Genomic DNA, 27,952 nt, shown 5'->3' with positions numbered 1-27,952 from the left:
GCTTGATGGCTTCAACATTGCTCTTTCATCACCACTAATGAATCCTTGTAAGTCTATCAATGGCTCATTGAGCTCTTCTTGAGATAACTCCAAGTTTAGCCAAATGAATTCAGTTGGCAAGTGGCTTGTTTTTGCAATTTGGTAAAGTCAAAAACTATTCTTCCATTTAAATGTGTCTGGGAAGAGCCAACTGATGAATCATTATTGGATTTCATTATAAGAGAGTTTAATTTCACTAATAATAATCCTTTAATGTAATTTTCTCCAGCTATACAACTATGTTACAAAAATGAGGTATGAAAAGCATTGCTCTTTGTGAAAAAATGCCCGGGCCTGTTCTGTTTAACACAAGTATTGCTTGAAACATAGGCCCAAAACAAGTCCAAACAACTACCAAAAGCTCCATGAAATCTAGCACTTGCAGAATGCCACAAGGTGTAAGGCCATGATTTCCTTTTGATAAAGAGTGGTGCTAAATAGAGAGAAAGTCGTGAGAAATTAGCTCTCTCTCTCTCTCTCTACCGATCTCTCTCTCTTTATCCTTTTTTTCATAATTTCTCTCACCCTTCTCTCAGTTTTCTCTTTACTTAGCTTTCTCTCTCTACCATTATTGCTTAGCTTAATCCAAATGATGCATGCTAAAAGAAGTTGTAATTATTGGAGCTCTGCATAGCCAACAATTGAAAGAAAAATGATATGCTGAAGCTACGCATAAATTGTCAAAATCAAGAGGAACATAACCTCCTAGACAAAAGAAGCACAAATGCCGAATATGGACTTATGATCCTAAATTTCACAAAGCCGGCAAACATCCAAATATCTGATCATAAATACCCACAAAAACTCGAAACCCAAAATTTATGGCTCCGACTCCTCAAGTGGTCGTGCAGACGCGGACCTACGCCATGGCAGTAGGGATGGTAGCTTGTGGGCTTGGGTCGGGCTGTTTTAAATCAGGTCCATGCTCTCGTTATTGGTAACAAGTCGGACCTTTTAAAAGTCTATCAAAATTTAGACGGGCGAGCCTTGGCAACCTTAAGCTGGACTTAGGTTTCTATTAATTTTTTAAATAAATTTTTAATAAAAATAAAAGTACAAAAAATACTTAAATTAAAAATAATTATTTAATACACAATAAATTAGTGGTCCAATACACAAAATACTAGCAATGCAACACAATAAACAACAAATAATATTTATAAATTATAAATTAATTTTTTAATTGATAAAGTACTTCGTATTTTTTCTATAACCCCTTAATTAGACCCATTCACAGTGAGCTTTAAAATTTTTTACCCATACCCATAATTTCATGATGTGGGCTAGGCCTAAAGCCCGTGGGCCTAGGCTAGACATACTTAGGCTCTTTTGCTTATCCTACATAGCAAGGTATAAGCCGGTGTGATCTAGGAAATTTTGGCTTATATTCTTAATTTTTTTATAATTTTTATTTAATAACAAAATTTTTATTTTATTTTCAAGTATGTTTTAATTTCTTTCTTTTTAAAAAAAAGAATTAAATACTTATTTTATAAAATGATTAAATTGTATGTTTATTAAATAAATTGAAATTATTAGGAGGTTGAAATGTTAATATTGTTTTAACTTATTGGCAAAAAAAGTTTCTTATAGTTTGGTCTAATTGAAAAACAAAGTATGTCAATATATTATAACATTGTTACTAGTATTAGAAATTTACAAAGTGATTTAGTAACAATTAACAATATTTCCATAATTTCATAGTTTTTTCCTTCATAGTCATACTTATTCTTTTTCTTTTCATTAAATCAAATTATTCAAATGTATCACATTTTTTATCACTAAAATGAAAAAATAATTTTATAAATCATTTTTTCAACATACAATTTTAACAATTTATATTATAAGTTTGTTTGTTGCATTAGTATCATTCTTTTATTAAATATAAATATTTTACAAAAACATTTGATGTGGAATTATTTGACATATGTTTAGGCCCGGCTTTAGAGTATATGGGGCTTTAGGCAAAATTGTTTTGTGGGGCCTTTTTATTTTGTAATTTTAATACTCAAAGAAATATAAAAGACTAAAAAATTCATTCGACTTTTAACTCTTGAATTTTAATAGTAATAAATAAGATCTTAAAAATTTTCAAAAGCCAAACTTAAAAAAAAAAACCAAGAAGATCTCTTTTTTACTTCCATTAAAATTATTACAAAAATAAACAAAAAAATAAAAACACTTTATTTCAAATAGAATATTTTTCTATTTAGAATAGCAGAAAGTTGAGATGATAAATTGATTATCAAATAATAAATATGCACTTTGTATTTTAAGAAACTAATTTTTTTCTTTTTTAAATGAATCAATGAATGTAATAATTCTTTTTGTAAAAAAAAGAGAGAAAGAAATCTATTTATCTATTGATTTTTTATACTACAAGGTTTTAATGGCAATTAAAAGGAATATTAAAAGTCAAAAAATTTAATTTTTTTTAGAAAACTTAAAAGGTAAAAAATGTAAATTTTTTATTAGAAAACTAATAATGAATGAATTAATGACTAAACAATTTTATTAATTTTATCTTTTGAACATTAAGGTTACCATTTACCAAATATTGATTTTCTGTATAAAAAAAATTCTTAGTTGTGGTATAATTGCTAATTATAAAGATGTCTAATAGACTTTTCTACAATACATAATTTTTTTTAAAAATATATTTATTAATTAAAAAACTATTAAAAAATACTAAAAAAATGAGGCCTTCAAAAAATATAGGGTCTTAGGCACCTTCATATGTTCTTTTTAATCTATGAATTATTTACACAAATATTTATCATAAATTATAAATAAGTTCGAGTGATAAAATGTCTTAGGTCTGCCTCTGTCCTCATGGATTGGCTTAAGACTTTAAACAATGAAATTAAACAAACCACGTGGAGGTAGCCAAATTTTAGGCAGAGTTGGCGCATTATATTCTGGAAGCAACCTTATATAGTTGTTTATATATTTGTATGATTGTATCCATGGCCCAGTCATATGCCTTTAGATAGCATATCAACTTGAATCAAGTTAATTCAATAAACTTTCTTAATAATATATTAATAGAAGGTGACGGTATATTATTTTAGACTTTAATAAAACTCAGGTGATGAGTTATCTTCTTTAATTCTCACATAATTAACAAGTATTTGGGTAAATCTGCAGTATCGCACGAATTATCTGTAAAAGAATAATAGAAAACATTTGATTAATGATCAGTCTCATTCTCTTTTGAAAAGTCTTAAATCTCAGTTCTTACTTAAATTAAAAAATCCACTCATGATATTAGATTATCTTCTTGTTTATGCATCATACTTTACAGATTTTTCATCATGTATGAAGGGTTCATAATCAAATCTACTTTTTTTGTATTGATAATAAATTTTTTTATCCCACTTGTCAATCTTTTGAGGTTTTTGATGATATAATTATTCTAGTTTTCATTTTAAAAAAAAAATTAGATAGTTCACCCCAAAATGAAATTCTTAAATTTCCTAATTAATATTATTTCAAAATTAATTTTCTCATAAAAAAACAGAAAAAAAAAGAAAAACTCTACTCCCTCAATTAATTTTCACATAAATTTTCCCTCGCACAAGACCCTCTATTTTAGTGGAAAGCTTGCCATGCAAAATAAAAAAATTATATACATATTGGTTAATGCTTTTAAATCACGTTGAGTTAAGTGGTGAACAAAAGAAAGATGGTTTTGAAGTTTCCAACGTGTGTACGCATAAGAAATCCATTATCTTTTGTAACAAAACATAAACGTCAACAAAAGTGTCTTTTTCCTTTAGACGGAAGTCAAAAGTTAGAAACTGTAGAATCACTTTGAATCTTTCAGCAGCTGCTTCTTTCTTCTTTCTCTCTATCTCTCTGTTCTGTTACTGCTAAGAGACCCTCTTCTTCATTCATCATTTGTTTATTTGTGTTGTGGGTATTATTCATTTGATAGCTGTGTATTCCTTCAATTGTTCGGTAAGTTGCTAATGGGTTCATTTATTTATTTTTATAATAATTTATATTGAGAATTTGTTGATGGGTTTGCTGGATTATAGTGAAAAAGAATATATTTGAGTAATTGAGCTCAATAGCTCTGGCTTTTACGAGTTTTGATTCAATGAAATTATGACTTTTAACTGTGCCCAATTCTGCTTTAACAATTTTTCTAAGTATATAGTCTCTGTCTGTGTGTGTGTGTTGTCAAACCTTAGCGATTCAATTTTCTGGTGGGCAATGGTGTTTGGGCTAAATATGTGTATTATTTTGGATTTTTGGATTCAAGAGTCATTTACCAAGATTAGATCAATTTCGAATTTGTATGTCAAGAAATAGCTACTGTGACTGATTGGTGATTCTTGATACAGGTATATAATTCTTTAGCCATGGGAAATACAGAATCCGGTTATGATGATGATTCTCATGAATATTTTCGGCATCAAAGGCCATCTTATGGTGGAAGTTCGATGGATCATAATTATCAACCGTGGTCTTACACAGAAAGTTCGATGGATCATAGTCATCAGCCTACATCCTATGCAGGAAGTTCGGCGCATCATAGTCATCAACCTATGTCCTATGCAGGAAGTTCAGCGCATCATAACTATCAACGTCCGCAGCAAGCTACAAGATTTGCTGACAATTACAACACCTTGGATGAGGTTTTTCTCATTACAACTTTTACTCCTTTTTGAAGGCACAATAGATATTTAATTTCCATTTGGCTCTTAATTATTTGCGGTAGCTTGAGATGTCACTTCTGAAGAGCTGAGATCTCGCCAAGCTACATATTCTAGATTTAGCAGCAGAAGAGAAAGGCTTAGCAGAGCCAAATTGAGGCCTGGGAACCATGGCCTGGCCAATCCCTCAGAAAAAAAAAATGAAAAAAAGAGGGCAAAAATTAATTATTTTGCATTTAGCTTATCTACAATGTGTACTTACCGAAATATGTCAATGATGAGGAATTGGTACTTCTATTTCTAGGTAATTTCTGCTCTACGAGAAGCTGGCCTTGAATCATCAAATTTAATACTTGGCATTGACTTTACAAAGAGCAATGAGTGGACAGGTGATTCTTATTGTCATTCAGTAAATTATATATATTTTTTTAATAAATGGGAGGAAAGTAATACAATTTATCAATTGTAGGCAAGTATTCATTCAACCGGAAGAGCCTTCATGCCATTAGTAACATCCGTAATCCGTATGAGCAAGCAATCTCTATAATTGGTCGTACTTTGTCTCCTTTTGATGAAGATAATTTGATACCTTGTTTTGGATTTGGTGATGGTTAGTGTCTTTTTTAACATTTTTGTTAGAAAATATGATGATGTTTTCTTGAACGGACTAGATGATTATTTTCACTTTTTTCTTTGTAGCATCAACGCATGATCAATATGTGTTCAGCTTTTATCCTGATAACCATTATTGTCATGGTTTTGAGGAAGTTCTTGCACGTTATAGAGAGATTCTACCACACTTAAAGTTGTCAGGTTCTTTACGTCTTCCTCTTTCTTGTTTATAGTAATTGCTATCAGCGCCTTCTAGCTATCCAAATTGTTTTCACATGTATATATGTTCCTTTTTAACTTCCTCCGCCAATGACTCTCTTTTTGTTTTTTCTTTTTTTGGCTTCACTTTTCAAGTTATTATCTAACTTTTTGATCTTTGTTATATGCAATCATGTTAATGAATAAATGTGAGATAAATCATTCTTTAGTCAAGGAATAATTCATGTAGTACGAGACTGTAATTCTAAACTTTTATTTTGCAGACTTCCAGTTTATCTGGAAAAGTTGGTGGATAGAAAATAGAAGAAATCTAGAATGGTAGAAAAGAATAAGGGGAGGTAATTCAGGAGACTGAGGACAAGCAATTAGAGAACTGGGGGAAACATTTAAAAATCATCATACCAATAGTAATCGTGTCTCAAAATCCGGTAAAATGCCACAGTGGTCAAAACCTAAATAAAGTAGGAAAAGCAGAAACAACTTCTACTAAGATAACAATCTACCTCAAATGAGTAGTAATCTTAAATTCTTAGAAATGATTTACTTTCCAGATAATCTTTGTTCTCATTCTGGGAGTAATTTCTGCCTTTTGCCCATGCATTCTAGTTAGTTGAATTTGGGACATTAATGAATCCACATAGGTGCACATTAAAATGATTTTAGGATTATGATGAATTATTTCTCCTGCATAGGTCCAACTTCATTTGCCCCAATTATTGACGCTGCAATTGACATTGTGGAGGCAAGCAACAGACAGTATCATGTACTCGTCATTATTGCTGATGGACAGGTTTATAAAACATTGTTTTCTGCCGTTCTTCTTCTGATGGTTTTGTCTTTAATTTTCCTGTTTGTTATCTTCTTCTTATGATTGCATGTTTACAACTCTAAATAGGTAACTAGGAATCCTGACACACCTGCTGGAAGGTTAAGTCCACAAGAACAAGCAACTGTTAACTCCATAGTTGCTGCTAGGTAAAGCAATTCCATTTGTAATCTTGATGTAAAATTGTGATATTGTTGCTGTACTGATCGGTGTCTTTTTGGACACAGCCACTATCCTCTCTCAATTATTTTGGTTGGGGTGGGTGATGGACCATGGGACTCAGTGCAACAATTTGATGATAACATTCCCCAGCGTGCGTTTGATAACTTCCAGGTATATGATAATACCTGGGCAGTGAATGATCTGTTTGTGATACTTAATACCTTGATGAGGTTTATATTTTAACATTTTACCTGTGTGCATTATGTTTGTTATAAGTGGGATTGATTCTTCTCAGAATGGAAACTTTGTATTCCATTTCAGATTTAGGAAGCCACTAATTTGCCGTAGTGTACTGAATGCTGAATTCCTGGGCAAGACTATTGAATTATTAAGCCGTAATTCAGTTGTGATGTTTTGCAGTGCCTATAGGTGATACGGTGTAATTCAGGGAGCTGGACAGAAAGTAAAAGAGGCTCCTGGCTAAAAAAATTGGGTTGTGATGGCCTCTTATGAAATTGAGGAAATGAGCTACAGTCTTTTATGTAGATAAATTAGTTTATGGGCATGCATGATCATTCTTTCTAGTTAGGAACTACCACTTGATAATTTTGCTAATGCAGAATGCTGTCTTTCTAAAACACTTTGCAGTGTAATGTCAAAATGTTTATCAATTCATCCACATTTTTCTTTTTCCAGTTAATTAGAATGTTTCAGAACATTTTCTGCTCACTTAACTTTTCCTTCTGTAGTTTGTCAACTTCACAAAAATAATGTCTGAGAACAAGGAAACATCAAAGAAGGAAGCAGCATTTGCTCTTGCTGCCCTCATGGAAATACCATTACAGTACAAAGCTACCCTTAGCCTTCATTCTTTCAAGTAAGGCCAAAAGCTGTAGTTTTATTTCCTTGGTGTCCAATTCCATCTCAGGAATATTATAAACAGTAAGCTTCTTAATTTATGCAGTGGGGAATTAGTTGCTGGACCACGCACAAGACTACTTCCACCTCCACGTGAAGTGATTGATCATGATAATGTAGTAAAATCAATTCCACACATGACAAACTTTGAAACAGTAGAGGCAACAGCTCCTGTGGAACCGGTATTTTTTTTTATCCAAACCCTTTTTATTAGTTCTTTGTTTAAATGAGCATACAGATTTTATAGACATGTTGTGTTATTCAAGGTTTGCCCCATTTGCTTGACAAATCCGAAGGACATGGCTTTTGGTTGTGGTCATACGGTAAGTGCATTTCAATTAACTTCCTCATGTGGTTTATATTGATATATGTAGAATGGTGAGGATCAAATCAAAGAGAAAATGCTTCTAATTAAACTCTTAGCATGCTTTCATCTTCAGTTACTTCTTTGGGTAAGGTTTATTGGAGAACTATGATCAGCGTAACTGTTGAAAAAAACCCAAAGAGGACATGTTACCCATGCAAACATTGTCTTCTAGCTTCATGAATATACATCTCGACAAACTGAAATAATTTCAAATAGCGAAGAAACTGTTAACCTTAATACTCCAGCTGCAGAACACTTATGATGCGAACGATCAGGAATCTTCCCTTCTGAATGAAAAATGTGAACTGGTCTAGAAATGGCTTTCCAAGCCAAACTTTTGGCTGAAAGCAGCAACACTTTGAGTTGAATGGAGACAAACCAAGCATGCCCAAGCAGGCGGGAGATGGTTGGTTTGTCACCTTGATTGATTATTCGGTAAAACTGTCTTCAAGCAAGCCTGTAAACAAGTTCATCAGGGACGGATGCAGCACATGATCAGTGGGGGCCCCCACTGGCCAAAAATAAATTTTAAAAATAAAAGAGAAAAATATTTTAATTTTCTAGTTAATCCCCATTAAAGTTATAAAAATAGTCACTATAAAATATGAACTCCCATAAAATTTAAACTTTTACTTTTAAGAAATATAAAAACCTATATTCTTCCCGTTTATATAATAATAGTAAAACGAACGTTTTCAGTAATAAAACTCATGAAGAATCATCTTTGAAATCGGATGGGATAAGTGATAGTTTGGTTGTTTATATAGGAAACAATAAATTTACTAATATTGATAATGAGTGTATTGCATAACATTTTTAAAATATAAAAATGTGTAGAGACTAATTATAAATGTATTAGCAAATATTTGACATATTCAAAATTTTAGTTTTTTATATTTTACTATTATCTAATTTAGCCCCCGGTAAATTATTTTTCTAGATCCGCCATGTAGAGATCTTTTGTATATTCTCCTCAGCTTTTCACTGATTTTTTTTTTAATTTATAAATAACCTTTAGAAGTAAGTTACGGCGTGATGAGTGCTTGAGCAGTTAGTGAAATTGATCTATCTCTACAGAACTAGTGAATGAGGGTAATTTAAGATCAAGATCCTGGGTTTTGATTTTGAGGAAATAAGAAGTGTGAAATATTACTTTTTTTTTGGTGGTGGTGGTTGGGGGGGGGGGGGGGGGGGGGGGGGTGGGGGGGGGGGGGGGGGGGTGGGATGAATAAGAAGAAATACTGATAAGAATGTGTGGAAACTAGTTGGACTCTTCATTGAAGTAAAAATGAACTTTAGTTTAAAAAATCAGAAAAATGAGTTATTAGCCAAGGTATTAACAACAAATTGGCATAAAGAATTTTCCTGGTTTTCTTGATAGGGTTTTACATCTTCAGGATAGAACACTCATGGGAGGGTATTAAAATCATAGTGTTCCAAATAATATTTGACTCTTAGCTGTGTTTTACCTTCATCCAATGCCTAGCTTTAAAACTATTTGTTCAGGCATTTCTGCCACAAATGTGCTTGTAGTACTTACCCTCCTTTGTTTTCTTGAAGACTTGCAAGGATTGCGGTACCACAATTTCCTCATGCCCAATGTGTAGAGAACCAATAACAACACGCTTGAGATTGTATACTTGATTGGGAGGTTACTTTATGCTGGGGATGTGAACTAAAATCTCACAGCATTGCAGCGTACTCCAGTGTTCAAACACTTTGCAGGTTTAACATATGGAAAATAAGTAAGGGCAATTTTTGTTTTTTCTCTAAATTTTGTATATTTGCTAATGTTGTGGGTGCGTATAGTGTATAAAATTGTATTTTATTGATGTTATCTTTATATAAATTAGCATTCTTTGGTAACATTATCTTCAATAATATTATTTGGTATTCATAGAAACTGTTTACCTGAGAGTTTTCACTTTAAATAGTATTCGAGAGCTTGTTTATGGAATGGCAGAAGCAATACCTGTCCTAGAGTTTACATTCTTGGGGATGACTGTTTTCAATGATGCATGATCGGTCTAAATTTGATAACAGAGGTTTAATGCTGGAAAATCACGATCCAGTTTCTATACAAAAGTAATTTTTACACAACTCAGGATATAGGAACCCCTAATATTGATAAACACTTAGATGATCATTTAGTTACAGCATGCATTATAAAACAATTATATTCGAAAGTAATCATCGCACCCCTACTAACTTAGAGCCTGCCAAATTTAAGCATCATTCTTCTTTTGATCTTTCGTCAAAATCTAGCCAATTATAAGGTTTTCCAACTCAGTCCACCTTGTCGCAAAAACGGTTGCTGAAAGGGCTGCTTCACTGGTCAAATATTTATGAAGCAAAGCGCAAATACATGCCAGCAAAAAGCAGAAAGGTAAGAGCTTGAAGGGAACCGATCTTTGAACTTCAAATATTTGGATAAGTTTCATCTCCCTGCAATTCATAAGAAACACAGACTTTTAAATTCATTTGGTCTTGGAAACACCTATGAACAAATCAGATATTTGTCAACTAAATTGCATGTTCGTATATGATTTCTGGAATGCTATCAACTAAAGGACTAAATTGAAAGTTCAATATGGGGGTAAACCAACCTTCAAAGAATCTTAGAAGTTCCACCGGTCTAGTTGCAGTTTAGCTTCAGCCATGTCCTTTTGAGCCTTTTTCCTCCGATAGAATATTGGACAATCCCGACTGTGAACAGAACATTTCAGAAATAAACTACTTTAAACATAAAGAGACATCTCAAACAGCAGAAATAGCTACCAGAACAATGAAATGACTGCAATTTCAAACCGGCCGAATGACAGCCACTACATCTTGAAAGGCAGAAAGACACAAGAAACAGCAAGACACAAGATACAGCAACGGAAATATTGGTGCATGGTAAGTAATTTACTACACTATTTACTAGGCAGCATTTTCTACATGAAATTCTCCAGACAATTCTCAGAGGAAAACAAAATTGCATTCTTCGAACTACAAAGCAGTTTAAGAGTAAGAAAACAGTCTAACCTAGTGCAGAGCACATCCTGATGAAGAGAACCCTGGCACTCTTGGCACTGTGTCCACAGCCTACCAAAAAGCACCTCTAGCTCTTGTACTGCAATGAATCACATGTTTTCATACAGCAGTTACACATAAAAGTTAGTTAATGAGAAACCGTAAGGATCTGAAAGAGATGCCTACCTTGAGAAACAGTTTTGCAATACAGTTCAGCTTCTCTTCCCTTGCAGTGTGAGCAGAGAGTTCCATTGCTGGCCAAAAGACAATAACAATCTAGCATGAAACTCTTGATAGATAATAATAGCAATAAGGTGTGTTTGGTGGAATTAATTAAGCCTTAAGAATTCGAGACTATCTTCTTTAAAAGATAATTGACCAAAATCAACAATTCAGATATAATGGAAAACAACTACATGCCCCTCTTCTCTCTCACTTGTTTCTCTTCTGTCTAAAAAAGCTAAAACCAGATGATCCCAAGATCGAAATTAAAAAAAAAAAAAAAAAATAGACATTGATGACATATTCAATGTCTCTACAATGTTCCAGATGAACTGTGCTAATTTGAGCCACAGCATTGTCAGAACTGAGACTGAACAGGATATATTGACTCTCCATTACAAACTGTCCACATCTCAATTTTCTCCCTTAAAATATGAATGCACAAACAAATTCCATCAGAAAAACGATTCATGACAGAGATTAAGAGGCATTATCATGAAACTAGACCAGTCGCTCAACACCAAAGTTCTAGTCCCCTTCTAGGATGTCTAAAGATGAATGTTAATCCTGGAAGTGCAAGTATCTTGCCTTTCCAAAATTTCCCTCAATCTTTCTTTTCCCTGCCTCTTTTTGCAAGGATCACACAGCAAGTTTTAGAGACACTTCAAGATGGCATGAATGAATGAATGAAGCTTTTGAAACTCTGAAAAAGAAGATGAAAAAGAAAATTGGGATGGAGGAAACTAGCTCAGAAGCATAAGCATAAATTACAGCATTCATAAGAACCAAGTTCCCAAAGACCAACACTAATGTTTTAATTAGCATACGCTTGCATGGAGAAAAGAAAAAAAATTATCATTTTCCTTCAGGATTTTTTTCAATTTTAATTTGTTTTGTCTCATTTAGTTATTTAAAAATTATCAATTAGCTAAAAGCCAAAGAAGCATCACCATCAGAAGAAGAAAATTTGAGGCATCAAATTATACCTAATCAGGGCCTTGCAACCAATGCAACTTAGTTGTCTCTTGGCGAATTTCATTATGCCACTGTTTGAAGGAGTAGAGATGGAAATTGATCTTGTGTGATCTCCACTGAGAAGTTCCTTGCTAGCATTCTTCAAAATGGGCTCAAAGATTCTTAAAAGAGGCTGTTATGTTCACAGAACTGTTAAAAGACATGAAAAATTGGGGGTTGCAAAATCAAATAAAATTACAATTCACTAAACTAACCTTGCTGATCTGGTTCTCAAGATAATAATGAGTGTCTATTGGTATATTATTTTCTAGCACATAAATAGGATCCTCTGACCTCTCATAAGCCTGATGAAGCAGAATACATTACCCTTTCAATTTTTCAAGCAAAGCTGACTAAGAAATAAAAAGGCCATCAGAAAAATTACCTTGGCACCTTTAGCAGCTTTTATAATGACATAAGGTACTCGATCCCCAACATTTGGAGCAGTGGCAGCATCCCGCTGTAAATACAAACTTAACAGTACTTTATGTTCCATCATTACTAAGAAACTCAAATCCCTAAACCATCATAAAAATTTAGTCCCTTATGTAAAGATCCTTAATATCAGCAACTCATTTATAAATGCCAGCAAGAAAATCAATTGTTCCTCAACCATAACACAGCCTAAAAATTATTACCGCAAACGGAACATTAAGTAAAGGCCACTGACGCAAGAACATTATTATCGGCATCCAACAACAAACACATGGTACAAACCTATTTTATGTGATTCTATATAAAAAATTAAATGCCTCTCAAAAAGATGGGAGGAAATTAAAAAGTGTAACTGTGTACATACATGGGATATAGTTTTTTGAGGATAAAATTAAAAAGTGCAAGAAACAAAATCACCCAACATAGTCAGGCATGCTATTGCCAAGCCAACTTGCACCAAATGCCAAAGATGCATTAATCCTTACTAAAATAACATGATACCAACAAAATAAAATAATACAATCTAAATAATGGTTCTAGAAACAAAAATCTAAGCATAAGGTTATCATCCCCCCCCCCAAACCAAAAAAAAAGGGTGGTGAAATCAAATCATCAGAGTATGTATTTGATGGAATACAATTTCATGCATGACAGAATTGTTCTTTATGCCCAATCTAGGTATTTAAGGTTGAAATGTCAAATTTTGACCTTAAAGCATCAAGAATACATCCAGTGTCCCATGAAAGATGTAAAAAGCAAGTGCAATTGATTCAATAATCAATCAACCAGAATAAATCAGGATTTCAATAAAGCACCACCAACCTTGCGCATGCGCTCAGCAAGTTCAACATGAGCTGCTTTTACTTCATAATCATCTCCTGTCTTTGTCAGACCCTGTTACATTAGTGCAGGCATAGAACATTCAATTTTTAATGATACAAGGAATTTTGCCAAGTATATAGGCACTGAACAAAAAAGAAAAATTATAGGGTTCAAATAAAATCTAGGAGTCATAAAGTAAAATAAACATACAGAGCCTCACAAATGCCCCACAAAAAGAGGTAATTACAAGAAAAAATTATTCTGCATAATGCAAATGCTGACTCTGTACGTGAAATAAAAAGGAAGACACTCCTATAAAATCTGATGCTATAGGGTTTGAAAGGGAAACACATGATTTCATGTTATCCCATCTATACGAAGTGTCTTCTTCTCTACAGTTTGTAAAAAATTCACTTTAATGCAATTGAATAAAGCATACACATCAATCAAGGGTGGACATGGCATCCCTAGGCCCCACACGCTTTTAAACTTTGATAAAGGCCCCCCATATCACAACCTTCAGGTTCCAACCCTGATATCTATAATAGGAGAATGCAAAAGGCATAACAAAAGCATTATTATGACCTTAGTAATCACCAAAAGTGACAAATCCATGCGGTTCATGAGAAGATCTGAAATGGTACTCTTGACATACTGAACAGCCCCAGGGATGTCTCTGTCAACCAATAATTTGTGAAGACACTCAGTTACAAGGTTTTTAACCAATAAACAATTGTCTCTTCGTACTGTTTCTATGCCTGTCCATGAGAATCATCAAATTAGAGCTGAGCCTAATAAAAGTTTAGTAGCTCAAATGGTTAACAAACTCTGCTGTTTACCTTTCGTATCCATTTTGTCAAACTTTTCAGGGTTTGTCCAATACAAACCAGCATATCTCTTCTTGCTGATCAACAGATACGGATAGTAAACCTTCTCGAACTCTAGTTTGATGGGCTTCATAAAATATGTCCAAAACATAGAAAATAAATCATTATGAAAAATAAAGTCCTAATTTGGATACAAAAATAGACAGAGATAATGATAGGTCTCAAATTGATTGGTAAATGATTAGCTTAACAACTCTGCTAACCACTGGTTAAACCATTCCATAAAATCTAGTAAAGGAAAGAGTATTACGACAGAGCAACATGGAGACTAAGTAAAATAAGATGCATACTTTGATGAAAGTTCCACTAATATAATCAGCAGCTTCCCTCCCCAGCTTCATTGCTGCTTCTACAGTAGGTACACCAAATTGTACCATAACAGAATCCGTGTCCCCATATATAACCTATACAAATATAACTTTAATCATTACTACTTTATTAAGAGTCATTTTCTTGATATAAGTATCAATATATTACAGCAATAATGCATAAGGCAACACTGTCAAACCACAATGAACATGGAAAAACAAAATAAAATAATATAGCACGCGTGATTATCACTTTGACTTGCAGGAAAAAACAGGTAAAAAATAGAGAGTATAAGCATAGCTTCAAGTTAATGTGAATTCTTTTTCTAATATTTTTAATGCATATCATACGCTGTATGTTATATGATAAACAAATATCAATCAAAATAATCTCAAAAATCTACATAACCCAAAGCAAAAAGAACTTAATGGGACCCAGATATTTCAAGCATAATAACTTCCAAAGTTTTACGAAGGAAGATTATTTTTGCAACGGAGGTGATGGTGATAAACATCGGCTGTGTTATCACTATAAAACTGATTTTTCATTCTGCATCCATCTGCTAAAAGCTATGAATATGTGGAATGAAATATGAGAGAAAAGCGCATTGGGTGGAGTGGTCCAGAAAAGAACATGGAAAATAGCAAACGAGCAGCCATCTTCCTTATCAACATTTCCAATTTCTTATTGCTCTCTAAAATTCTCTCCTCTAACTAAATTATACAACTACTGTCTCACATAGACAGAGTCTTTCAAGTCAAATTTGACATGTTAGATTTGGTCAAAGAGAGTGAAGAAAAATAATATGTATGGCTGTATAGTTCAAATGAAAGACTTACCATTGATTCATTTTAGTTATCTTTAAAAGTGGAAAACCAAATATCAAAACCTTGAATAACAAATCCAAAGGGTTATCACAAAAGCCGCTGTGGTACTAGTCAGAGTATCACGAGTTGTGCAATAATATTAAAATCCATGTTAGATAAAAAGGAAAGTCCATAAGACATACCTCTGCATTGTGTTCATAGCCCCCAACCGTTGTAAATTTGTCTTCCACAAGCTTTTTAGTGTGCTCAATCATTTGACGGCCTTTATGAGGCAATCAACCCATTAGAAAAAATGCAAACTAACATTTTAAGGTTCATATGGAAGATATAATACAAAGCACTGCATGACTGACAAAATACCATAGCTTGTAACGCTGGAAGAAATCTCTATACAGGGTAACTGACCCACAGTAGCTCCCGTAAATCCATATACAGAATTTGCACTTATCTGAAATAGGATCAGATATCAAAGAGATCAAACCAATGAAGAAGATATTAAGAATCACATCGATTATATCCTTAAATTGTTCATCAGGATACAATGGTAACGTTCTTAAAGAATGAAAAAATAACAGTTACACACTTACCTTCAATGCAAGCTGTCGGCCATCTAGAACAGCCTTCTCAAGAGGATCCTTTGCTTCCTAAAATGGGATACCAGCAGAATATATGATAATAGGACTATTGGAAACAATGCAAGCTAAAGAGTAAATGGCCTAACAAATACACTACAGAACATTGTAGATCTAATAGAAACATCAAGCAGAAACCTTGGGAAGAAATTAGGTAATACCTTCAAATCTGCTTTTGCTCTTTTACGGGCAGCTAATAGTTCTTCAAGAATTTCAGGAAGTATTCCCTGAAAGTAATATGTAATACATACATAGCTAGTACCAATGTAAGCTGTTCTTTAAAAAGGAAATAAATCAAAGAATAAATAAACAATTTTAATAAATCACCCAACCTTCTGCAAATTTGATTTAACAAATGTTTCACCCGATGGAGTTTTGTTCACACATTCAGGAGGAAGATTGAGTTTGCGAGCATCTTCAGGCGTCACCTTCACAGATATCATTATTATACAACTTTTACTAGAAAGCATCTTGGAGATAATGATGAGAGTCAGAGTGAAGAAAAATAATAGTCAGAAGAATACCAGAGTGCTGTAACACAAATTATACGCCATCATAATCGATGGATACAAAGAAGCAAAATCCAATGTTGCAATAGGCTTCTCATAGAACCCCGCCCTGGCCTCCAAAACCTGAATTTTGAACAATAAGAACATCTAAGAACATAATTGGAGCTTATATTACTCCACTAAATCAAAGATTTTAACAGAAGGGCAGTTGTTTTAACAATAAGCAACATGTTAAAACTTCTTTAAATCTGTACAGGTAGACTGGTGTTCTTATTACTGTCAAAACTTGGACACCAGAAGTCAATTGGACATCTGAATCTGTCCTTCAAGAACTGAAAGAACCATCAGCAAGGGTGCAAGACTCCAAGAAGCTTTCAATCATTATTTATTCAGCATATGAAAATTAAGAAGTGAATATCAATGAATGAGAAGAGTGCAGACTGCAGAAAGCAAATGCTTAACGGTTACTCATGACAAGTTTCAGCTGGTTTCTAAAGATGAACTCTCCTTATTTTCCTCTTTGTCACTTAGTGTAGACAACACCATCAGAATAAATATGCTAATTTACAAGGGACGCAAACAACATAAAAATTGAGAAGAAAGTCTATGTAGTCTGGATATGTGCCAAGTTATGTAGAGCTAGATTTCCAAAGGCAGTAAAGCTCCTTTCCTTTTTTTTTTCTCCTTAGTATTGCAGTGAAGCTTCTTGAGATTGTCATTTTCACTCAAGACCATTCCTAAAAGATTACAGATGCAGCACTCCATGATAACTGAATTCCTAAATGAATTGCACTCTATATGCATCCGTGATCCCACATTTCTTTTTCTACATATAAAGTATCCTTGCACAAGCTCAGACGTAAACATGAGTCAGCATTCAATTTGGCATTGAGTACCAGTATCTCAAAGAAAACTTCCCCGCATTTACTAGTATCAGCCAGGATTTTTTTTTTTTTTTTTTTTGAATTACATCACTTCTAGAAATTTTAATCAGCAAAAAGTTCAGCAGAAATACTCACACAATAACGAAGACAGAATACAAGCATGCCATAACAATCAGCTCCTAGCATATCCTTAGGAAGAAAGAAGCAAACTTACAGTTGCCCCTTCATATGTTCCTTGTTCAGATCCAGCCTGTTTCACATTTGGAATTACAAGATTCTTCTGCTTAGCCTTCCTAAGAAGTTGAGAAAGCACCTGAAAACAACGGTCAAATCATAGACTTTAGCCAATTGAATTAGAGGCAAATCTTTAACCAACTGAAAATTCACTATATCAACCTTGATGCTCTGCCCTCTCGAAAGAAGGAAAGAGATAGGAACTCCAGTGACACGAGCCATCTCAACATAGTTAAAAATGAACATCAATTTGTCCAAAAGCCTCTGTGGGAGATAAGCATCCTGAAATTCAAAGTAAAAAGAAAATGAAAAAAAAATGAGAATATTGTTAAATTAATCATGACCTTGATTTATCGCAGCTTTTATCAAGGCATTTGAGCTAAACAATCAAGGGGCATGTGCATGATGAATGAAAAGGCTGACTGGGATGATGTGTAAATTATAGTAAAATGGGGTACTGCCAAAAATATCTTGAACAATGGAGGCATGGTTTTTAACCTAGTCCACTGGAAAATCAACACAAACGTGTATCACAGGGAGCCATGAGTCACAGGAAAAAGTGGGATACGACTGCAATAATACTGGAAAAGAAGCAGATAAATATAGGGGCTCGAAAGTCAGAAAGTTGAACCACCTCTTATTTATTCCATCAAAGTAGGGAAGAAGCACCTCTTTGGATATTCACATAAATTTCATTTAGTAGTTCTCCGATGCCGGCTGGAGAACTTTCGGGGAAGGTGGGAAGAAGTTCAATCTGTGGATCGCGCTAAGGAAGAGAACGATGTGTCAAAAGTGCCAAGGGCTTCACTTAATTTTCTCCACAGAGTTGGGCTTCAACTGTATTTATCATACACTTCTGGGACCTCAGACTCTTGAAGAATCTTTTCAAAGATTCAAGGAAATTTTAACAGAAGATTTCAATAATGAACAAGATCCCTAGAGCAATCCCCAAAGGATAGCCCAATTGGCTAGCCTCTCATTGTGGAAGTAAGTGGTCAAGGGTTCAAATCCAAGGGGACAAGGTCAGTTTGAGGTGGGATGGGGTGGGTTCCATGGTAAATATTAAAAGTAAAAAAAAAAAAAAAAAAAAGAATTTTCAACAAAGAATAAATTAGACTTTGGCTGTGTGCTTATATACACACACATAAAAGCCCACACACTAGAGAAGGTAGTCCTGTCATAAGAGGCGCCGAATGTAAATACATATATAAGATCTTCAATAACGTAGATAATTTGACTAACATGCAACATATTCAAGACATGGAAAGACATTAGTGAATACATTTTTCTTATATGAGATTAAACTTCAAAAAAAAAAAAATTGACATACAAAAAAGCAGTTCAGTCCATGGAAGAAGAACCCCCAAAAGATAACTCAAATGACCTATACCTTTATGCACAAATGAGCCAACCTTCATCCACTTTGTTAAAGTCAAAGGTGTTAAATACAACTAAGTACAACAGCTGACCTAGCCAATAATTATAACATGCCCAGGACTCAGTAGCGCAAGGACACGAGCACATGTAAGGTAGGACAAAGGAGGAATTCACATATAATGAAACTGAATCACAAACCTTCAAACAATATACAGCAAGTCGCCTCCTAGTTTCTGCATTTCCATTCTGAAGGTCAGATATAATTGAATGGTGGACATCCTCTTTCTGCACAAAACGAAATGGAGTTATAGCAATATCCGAATTACAAGTAGCATTTTGAATAAGAAAACAACCAGGAGAATATATGGAAAAGAATAAGAAAACATAAACCAATAAAACTTCCCACAAAAAGCAAAAAACCAGTTACTAGGCACTGAAGACTTTGATTTAAATGGTCTCCCATGATATTGTTATTGTTATTATCACAAGAATTCTGACAGACTCAGGGTCAGTTGGTTTCCCATTCTAACCAAACTTCATTGCCACTTTGGGACAAGAATGAATGAATGAATGAATGAATGAATAAATAAATATCTAGGAGTATACAGAAACACGAAAAACTGATGTCACTGTCTAACGTTCAAACAATACGACCTGGGAGTACCTTAGTGCAGACACCACAGTCTAACATTCAACCAGCCTAGAAGCAGAAATGTACAGAGCAGAAATGTCAAAGAAGGAAGGAAACATTAACAAGAGAAAAAGGGGAAAGGCCAAAAACATTCAAATGTTTTCATAAAGTGAAAAAAGTAGTTCATGTAAGGAATGAGAGGGATGGAGAAGAAAAGAAGCGCTGTTGTTAGAGCAAATCAGATGCTTCTATATTTTTCACCTTATTTCTCATATATATAAATATAAAGTAATCTCAAAAAGTAACCATGAACTATACCTGCTCCGAAAGAAAGTGCGCAGAAACAGAGTTCAAAGAATAAGAACTTAATTTATAATCCCGTTGCATTACCTAGAACAAGAAGACAGCAGAGTAACTTATCCTTAGAATCGAATACGGATCTATTTTCTATCTGATTGACAGCATACAGATTAATACCTGAAGCAAATCAAATTGAACTCTCCCTTCCACAGTAACTTCTTTACTTTCCCGCGTTCCTAATTGTCTGTACCGCCAACAATCATGGACAAGCCAAATAAATTAAAGAGTAAATCTAGAAGATAATTCATTCATGATAATATTTATTAATATATCTATTATGTATCATGCACAAAGATGACAAGTACTTTCTCTGGGAGTAAAACATTATTTTCACTTTTTCTAGTAAGAAGAAAAATGAATTTTTATTAATAGAAAATGATTAGAAAGAGGAGAAAAAAGCTGCTCACTAAACTCAGAAAACACCTGGGGATTTATGTTTATATGATGAATGGCCCCAAATAAAAACTCATGATCATAAAGAAAAGAAAACAATTGTATCGTCCTCAATCTACTCTATAATAAAACTTGCCAAAAATACCAAATCACACAAAAAGACTCCACCTTAACTTAAGTGATTGAAGAGAAAAGTAAATTGAAATTAAACTATGAAAAAGCCCAAGTGGAATTCTATCCTGGCAAAAAATTACTATCTTCCTCTCTAGAATTTTCACAAAAAACTTCTATCGAGTTCTCCCCGAATACCCAGAACCACACATTAAAATCATATTACTTCCTCACCTTTCACAAAAGGAAAAAAATGCTCAATCAGCAAAGAAAGAAAAGACGCTGAAAATAACACACCACACACCCCCCCCCCCCCCCACCAAAAAAAAAAATTAGTGACCTGAGGAGGTTAATCTTACTATCAGGTGGTGATATTGCACTGAAGGAAGATATGATTGGCATTTTCTTCATGTTTCTTCAAAATTACACATCAAGAGACACACGGAAGTATGATTGACCTGATCACATGCCAATTTCCAAACAAACAACCAAAGTCTCTTCCAACAGAATCTAGTCTGAACCACCACTTTCAAGAAAAGACATGTTGATTTTGTTCAACTTACAATTACTTTTGAATAAGAAACAATGAACAATTATATTGCATTCAAGATTCAGCTTGCAATTCGGATGCAAAAATGAGAACAAATGCAAAATCTTACATTCTAGCATCAGAGATGGAAGAGAAGGATTCAGAATTTTAGTCAACATAAAGAATACAGAAGAGAGAATGCTATAAATAATTTTAACTGTATAGATTGATGATTAAGCGAGAAGTTTTTTGCTCCGACTAGTCCACAGGTATAGATATTATGTACATTTCTACAACAAAACATTCAACTCACCCAAACAATACAAACATACGTGATACGTATGTACATTTTTGTAACACGTTACATTCAACCAAAATAATACATATAAAAGTTTTGGTCAGACAATTTTCAATATTAATTTCAACACATTAAAGATGTATATTCAATGTGAAATTTTGAAGTAATCAAGCCGCAGTGCAAAACTATAATGTATCAATTTAAAATAAAATAGAGAAAAAAAGTACTCCACCATTTACAAACCTTGAAGAAAAAGTTGTATCTTTGACTCGAACCCTGCTGTTTCTGATACGACCCAGTATAGGAAATTCTGCTATTCCCAAAGTTTGAGATCTCTGCAAACCATTAAAACCAGCATTGTTTGATAGATCAATCAAAATACAACAATCAACATACAGTCAAAATAACAAAACTTAGCATTTATAAACCAGGTAGACATTAACAGAGGAAATAAACTGAAATGCCAGTTATAGTGTTACAAAAAGAATAGGAAATTTAAGGGTGACAACAAATCAAAAGAGAAAATTGAATACAACAGTTACCTCAATAAGATAGGGCAAATCAAACTTGCAGATATTATATCCAATCATAACATCAGGGTCCACTTCACGGATAAAATCCTGCAAGCAAAACCTTCCATTACACATCAAATAGAAAGTATTTGCTTTCTCTATATGAGATAGAATTACATTCTTACCCAAAAAGAATCCAAAAGAGAGTAAGACTCAATATATCTTATTAGTTATGTCCATTACTAATGATACCACAAGCAAAAGATAAATTGAAAGTCAATGGCATAGTTTGTCTATACAATGAAGATCACAAATTTCTATGATGGAGGAAGCACATTTTTAAAGTTAAAACAAAGACAGACCATAAAGAACAATCTTCAAAAAGCTAAAAATATGGAAGGAAAATTTTCCAATGAGAACGGAGGCCTGCCTCCAATCGGGGAGGGGATTGAGGATGGGCTTTCCTGCAATCCCAGGCCCTAACAATTTTTATTTCAAATATTCGAAGATTAGAAATTTTTAAATATTAAAAACATAAAATCAGCGATGGCCCTCCATTAGGAAAGATTGAGAGTCGAATAAGGCTGATTTCTCCATTTTGAGACACTTGCAAGATATTTGGCCATTTCGGTCATCATAAAATAAACTACTTTTGATTGTTTAGATGTAACTTTTCCTACTGGCAAATTTTCTAGGGCAGCAGCCACCCTTTTCTCTGTCATTTTTCTTTGGGTACACAATTAATATACATTTTCTAAAAATGCGAAGGCTCATAAAATATCAACACTTTCCATAAAAAATTTAAAAAAAGAACTATATCTTAAGTTAGAAGTAGTGTAACTGTCATTACAGATCTTATAGACAACACATTAACATGTTTTATTCATGTAGGGATTTCTACAGATTTAGCAGATGCTTTGGAACTTTGACAAAATTGAAGATCTTCTTTGTGTACTTTGCATGCCTAAGAATCCCAATGAATTCAGGGATTAGACATCATTGTTGAAGGAATCCTTACCCAGTCCCTCATTTGACAAACTAGGGATCAGACTGGGGACATGAATACCTGTCAATTCAAGGATAACAGGAGCAGATCTCCTAGCTATCGTAATCAGGCTAATGTCTTCTTCCTAAAGATCGTAACTGCTTAGAAAGTTAGGATCCAGAAAGAGAATGTATAACAATCTACGACTGCAGAGTTAAGTGGAGAAGTAGACAGCACAACTAAAAGAGAATGATTGATTTCCCTCCAACCAATGGAGAGAAGGAACAAGGATGATTGACAATACATTGAATTTGCCAGGAAACAGAGCTTAAGACAGAGCTAGGTTGACATGAGTAGCATTTGTTTCTCCATTGTTGCACTCTTAAATTTTTGGCATTCGCGACAATATTGTAATCTCGTCTAAATGCAAGTAAAATAACGCTATTGGTAAAGCAGAGATAAATAATACAATTTAACTGTTCAACGTTCTCTCCTACATATATAAAAATTTGTAAAACAAGCTGAAATATCACTAAGCAATAAACAAATTTGTAAAACAAGCTAAATTTTAATCAAACAGCATTCATGGAGGAGAAATTCTTAAAAGACAAGATCAATACCCTCCAAGCTAGCAAGACGTCCCTTTCTGTTTCAAAAGACATCACATCTACACCAACGATTGGAGCACATGATTTGAGGGTCATGACATTACGAATAAATGGTTGCTTTTCTCCTTGCAAAGTAACTAGATTTGCCACCTAAGAAGAAAGAACAATTTTACGTTAGAAACATTGATTTAAAACAATTGTAATGCAGCAAATAGATAGATTTACTGAGACACAGCCACTTTAAATTTAATTTAAAAAATAAAAATAAGGACAGAGAAACATCACTTTAATGAAATTTATTAGATTTGTTACAACAAAGTAGCATTTGGACCTGTATAACAGGATCATGGGTAGGCTCTGGAAAATGCCCTTTACGACCCGCACATTCAATATCAAAACTCAATATGCGAAATGGAGCCATTTTTGAAAATTCACCTTCAGGATGATGGCTAATTATATCTGAATACCTAAGAGCAGTTATGGAAATATTTTGCACAGCATAAACCACAATATATATATATATACATATAACAAATAATTCAGTAATGCCCAAGATAATCTCATATACTTCTCCAATGAAGAATTAATGACCTCCACGCAAAAGGATACAGGCAATCAAATTCCAACTGGCAATAGGACAAAGTCTTCGCTGTCTTCCTGTATTTTCCAACCGGCACTTCAATCCAATTGCCACCAACGATGTTGCAATCTATCATGAAACGAAGAGCAAAAAGAACATTGCTTTCATATGTCATGAAGCTCTTCATACCCAATCCATCAAGTTGTATGCCTCTATCCAGGATTCCTGCCAATTATCCAAAAAAAAAAAAAAGATTAAAGGAAATCAACAGGATATTAGAACTGCCAAGGAAAACAAACCTCATGAAACAAGCCATAAAATAAAAACATATTATCTCGAATGTAATAATTATTTACGACATAAATATGTGCACACATATATATCAAAGCAAAAAGCAGTTTAAAAGCCCTATAATTACATAAAGAGGAATGACAACATATTAATTTTGTAGCACACGTGCATGATCAACAAAACAATACAAAGAGGAAATGGGAAGAGATAAACTCTACCACGACAACTAGCTACCATTGTTGGCAATGCAACAACAATCTTTAGAAAAGGTTGAGACTTTTGCTGCTGATAATACATAATACTTCTTTTCTGCACCATTTCGATATGTCGAACAAATTGGGGAACCTTACTATTCCTATTAGCCTCTCTCATCCTCCCCTGTGGTAGCAGCCATACAAACAAGCAAAGTTATATGCATTTGAGCAACAGAACTTAAGGAAATATCTAACTTGATCGTATGGGAAGACTAAATACCTCAAGAATTTGATGAAAATGGGAAATGTCATCTGGGCCCATTCCCTGAGGGCAACTAATGTAGAAATAAGGCTCAAACCCATGAACCTTGCAACAAACACTATGTCCTAACAAATGCCAAAAGGAAGAACTTAACCAAACATTATTACTAATTAGAAAATGGAATCATTTTCAATAATAAGGGATTTTTTAATTAAACTCACAGCATATAAATTACCTTCCCTTGTAACTCCAAAAATTCGAATGATGGCAGCAGACCCAGAAGAAAGAGGCAACAATTCTCTGTTACTATCTCCAATTACGTAATCAATATCCAATTGCTGAAACACTAAATTAAAAAAAAAAAAAAGCCACCAAGAATATTTAATAATTCCTTAAAACCCCAACAGTCCAGTGAGAAAAAATAGTGACAGGGAAGTGACTCACTGATGCTCTGACATTGGGACACGTAGCCAGACGATAGGGGAGGGCGGGCCCACTTGGCCAGACGAGAAGCGAAGTCCTGACGCTGCTCGATGTCGCGGAGAATAAGGGATTCTTCATCCTCCGGCAGTAGGGTTTCGTCGAGGAACACGTCCTCATCGAGGAATTCGTCGTCGATAACCGGTGTTGTCGGTGTGGTTGCTTGCTGTTTATTTGGCCAAGATTCTTTCGGCGTCGGCGGTGGCCGTTTTCTTGCGCTGCCGTTGCTGCGGTTCATTTGTTGGCTTGGACTGACTGTCTGACGAGTGAAGCACTGAAATTGGAGGGATTTGGGCAAGTGACGAGAAACGTTCCCGCCAGTTTTCAGGACCATTTATAGGTAGATTTTGTCATGTGAAACGCACGTGCTTTTTCTTTTATTTTTTTAACAATTAACTGTTATAATTTCAGGAAAAAAATATTGTTTCTTTTAAGGAAATGCGATGAAAGAAAATTACTCTTTTAAATAATTTCGATATTTATGGTCCATTTGTTACTTTGAAGCAGTAGCTTTCAAATAAAAATTATTGGGTGCATTTTAACTCGCCGCCGTTGGGCAAAGAAGTTACAATGACGTTACAACTTTTTGTGGTGATTCTGGTGTCATTGCTACACTGTTGGTGCTGAAAATAGCACAGTTAGATAAATTGCAAGAAATGAAGTCCAAACAGTGCCAAGATGTAGTTATCGATAACTTTCAATTTTTGAGTAACAAATAAAAGTTGTGTATATCGAATATTGAAATAAATGAATAAAACTATGAAGGGTATATCTAGATTTTTGATAAAATAATAGGGGCATCTCAATAATTTATTGATTGTTGCGAATGCTTTTAAATGGGAGTATTTGAGCCTACAAAATGACTTATTAAACTTGTTTGCTAAATAAACTTGCACTTAAAATTTAGATATCAAATAATTTAATATATCGAAAAAAAATTAAATTTTAAATTTAAATCAATAAACTCATCTAAATACCCACTATATCCTTATTAGACTTAGGTGGCGTTTGTTTTTTAACTTAATAACTTAAATTGACTTAACTTAATTAATTAAGTTAATTAGAGGTGTTTGTTTTTATAACTTAATGAGACTTTTTAGATAATTTTGACGTAATAAAATAAGCCATTTTTTTTAGCTTTTTACTTAATGGAGAAATCTGAATTAAGTCAATTACATACTAATGTAAAAAATATCCCTACTTTATAATTTATTTTTCATGTCTATCTCAAAACTCACCCATAGATATTTACCCCACATAAAAATATTCATGTTTTTTCTTTCTTATATTATATACGATAAAATTTGAAATTTATGGTATTTTATATATTAAAATTCTAAAATAATTATGTATTCACTTGAATATAGTTTTACTTATAAATGTTAAAATATTGTGGTATTTAATATATTATTTATTTGACATTCAAATTTAATAAGGATACATATATAAAAGTACATATTCTCATTTTTTTAAGTTGAAAAAACAAACAACTTAATACTTATTTTCTGATATTCAAGCGAAAAAACAAACATATTATTCAGATTCAGACATTTAGATCTTTTCAGAATTCAGACTAATTAAGGTCCATTCAGATTTCAGCCAAAAAAACAAACGCCACCTTAATTTGCATAATAATAGTGTTTTTATTTATTTAACACATTAAGTTCATTTATAACCCTTAATGAATGTTTTATTGAATTTATTATATGGTTATTCAAAATCCAAAACATATATTTAACTCATCAACCATTGAACTTACCATGGTCAAGTAAGAAGACGACTCATTCACCTCAAAATTAAAATATCATCTCAAGTAAGCCAAATAATAGGGATGGCAATGGGGAGGGGACCAATCTCCCCGTACCCATCCCCGATATTTTGCGTATGTCCCCGTCCCCGTCAGAATTATTTGAGAAAATCCTCATCCCCTCCCCGAATAATAACAGGGAAACCCCGAGGGTCCCCGATCCCCGAATAACTAATACATTTTTTTATTTTCGATTTTGAGTTAATCATATTAAAATAAAAAATTCAAATAAAAGTAAAGTTCGAAATATATCTTACATTAATATTCATTACAAAAGTCACATACATTAAATTAGTAAATAACGCAGCATGAAAGGGATACAAACTTCTTTTACAAACTATCATGAACAAATTAATAGTCTAATACAAAATTGTTACAAATAAAATCGAATTTAGATTCAAAATTAACTTTTTCAATGGTGGCCTATGCACTTTATAAATGTGGGTATTCCCTTTACAACACAACAGTTAAATCAGAGCAAATTAAGAGCAAATATTAGATTAGATATTAAAATTGTGATTCACTGTGGGCAATTATAACATCTGAAAATAAATAAAAAATAGATTTAAGTTTAAAATATTTAAAGAATGTTAAAATAAAAAAAAATTGGGCTAATAGAATCTACTCGGTGTTTTTAATATCCTAAATAAAAATTTAGGACTTTAATTAGTTAGTTAGGCCTAAAAGTTTAATAATACAAATATTTTGATATTTTTATTTTTACCAATATTTATAATTTTATAATTTAAATTTTATTATTTATTTACTAGTAATTTTAAAAAAAATGAAAAAAAATTAAAAAATTAAAATGGGGAAATGGGTAGGGGATGTGGATTCCACCTCATCCATGTCCCCTCCCCGAATAAGAAATTGGGTAAAAAAATTTCTCCGTCCCTTTCCCGAATAAGAAATTGGGTATGAAATTATCCTCATACCCTCC

At 33.3% G+C, this 27,952-nt stretch overlaps 2 protein-coding genes across 4 annotated transcripts; one reads left to right on the top strand and one right to left on the bottom strand.

The window, feature by feature from the left end:
* The first annotated feature begins 3,731 nt into the window (after positions 1-3,731).
* Positions 3,732-9,707, top strand: LOC102611908 (E3 ubiquitin-protein ligase RGLG3). The gene is made up of 12 exons (XM_006465021.2): positions 3,732-3,999; positions 4,389-4,682; positions 5,005-5,089; positions 5,170-5,310; positions 5,400-5,513; positions 6,224-6,321; positions 6,427-6,506; positions 6,585-6,690; positions 7,269-7,396; positions 7,484-7,619; positions 7,704-7,760; positions 9,365-9,707. The coding sequence occupies exons 2-12, from the start codon at positions 4,407-4,409 to the stop codon at positions 9,446-9,448; spliced, it is 1,305 nt and encodes a 434-aa protein (XP_006465084.1). The 5' UTR covers positions 3,732-3,999; positions 4,389-4,406; the 3' UTR covers positions 9,449-9,707.
* Positions 9,708-9,850: 143 nt separating this feature from the next.
* On the bottom strand, positions 9,851-25,522 carry LOC102612202 (DNA polymerase delta catalytic subunit). 3 transcript variants are annotated; one of them, XM_006465023.4, is made up of 31 exons: positions 25,170-25,521; positions 24,961-25,071; positions 24,744-24,850; positions 24,488-24,647; positions 24,008-24,203; positions 23,730-23,865; positions 23,411-23,548; positions 21,836-21,913; positions 21,537-21,628; positions 20,080-20,146; positions 19,921-19,992; positions 19,170-19,256; positions 17,757-17,876; positions 17,575-17,673; positions 16,492-16,599; positions 16,300-16,395; positions 16,129-16,194; positions 15,923-15,979; positions 15,696-15,783; positions 15,518-15,597; positions 14,490-14,603; positions 14,152-14,266; positions 13,898-14,070; positions 13,313-13,384; positions 12,441-12,515; positions 12,271-12,360; positions 12,028-12,188; positions 11,006-11,073; positions 10,832-10,919; positions 10,411-10,510; positions 9,851-10,301 (listed from the first exon to the last, which is right to left on the bottom strand). In XM_006465023.4, the coding sequence occupies exons 1-30, from the start codon at positions 25,441-25,443 to the stop codon at positions 10,423-10,425; spliced, it is 3,276 nt and encodes a 1,091-aa protein (XP_006465086.1). In that variant the 5' UTR covers positions 25,444-25,521; the 3' UTR covers positions 9,851-10,301; positions 10,411-10,422. The 3 variants fall into 3 exon arrangements, 2 of the variants coding, with proteins under 2 accessions (XP_006465086.1, XP_006465085.1); XM_006465022.3 differs by having other exon boundaries at positions 9,851-10,249; XR_003064303.2 differs by lacking the exons at positions 9,851-10,301; positions 10,411-10,510; positions 10,832-10,919; positions 11,006-11,073 and having other exon boundaries at positions 12,130-12,188; positions 12,441-12,528; positions 25,170-25,522.
* Positions 25,523-27,952: the final 2,430 nt, after the last annotated feature.

The sequence above is a fragment of the Citrus sinensis genome, chromosome 7 (genome assembly GCF_022201045.2).
Source record: "Citrus sinensis cultivar Valencia sweet orange chromosome 7, DVS_A1.0, whole genome shotgun sequence".
NCBI lineage: Eukaryota > Viridiplantae > Streptophyta > Magnoliopsida > Sapindales > Rutaceae > Citrus > Citrus sinensis.
Note: the sequence above shows the minus strand (reverse complement) of the source record. Positions and strands in the feature narration are given on the sequence as shown.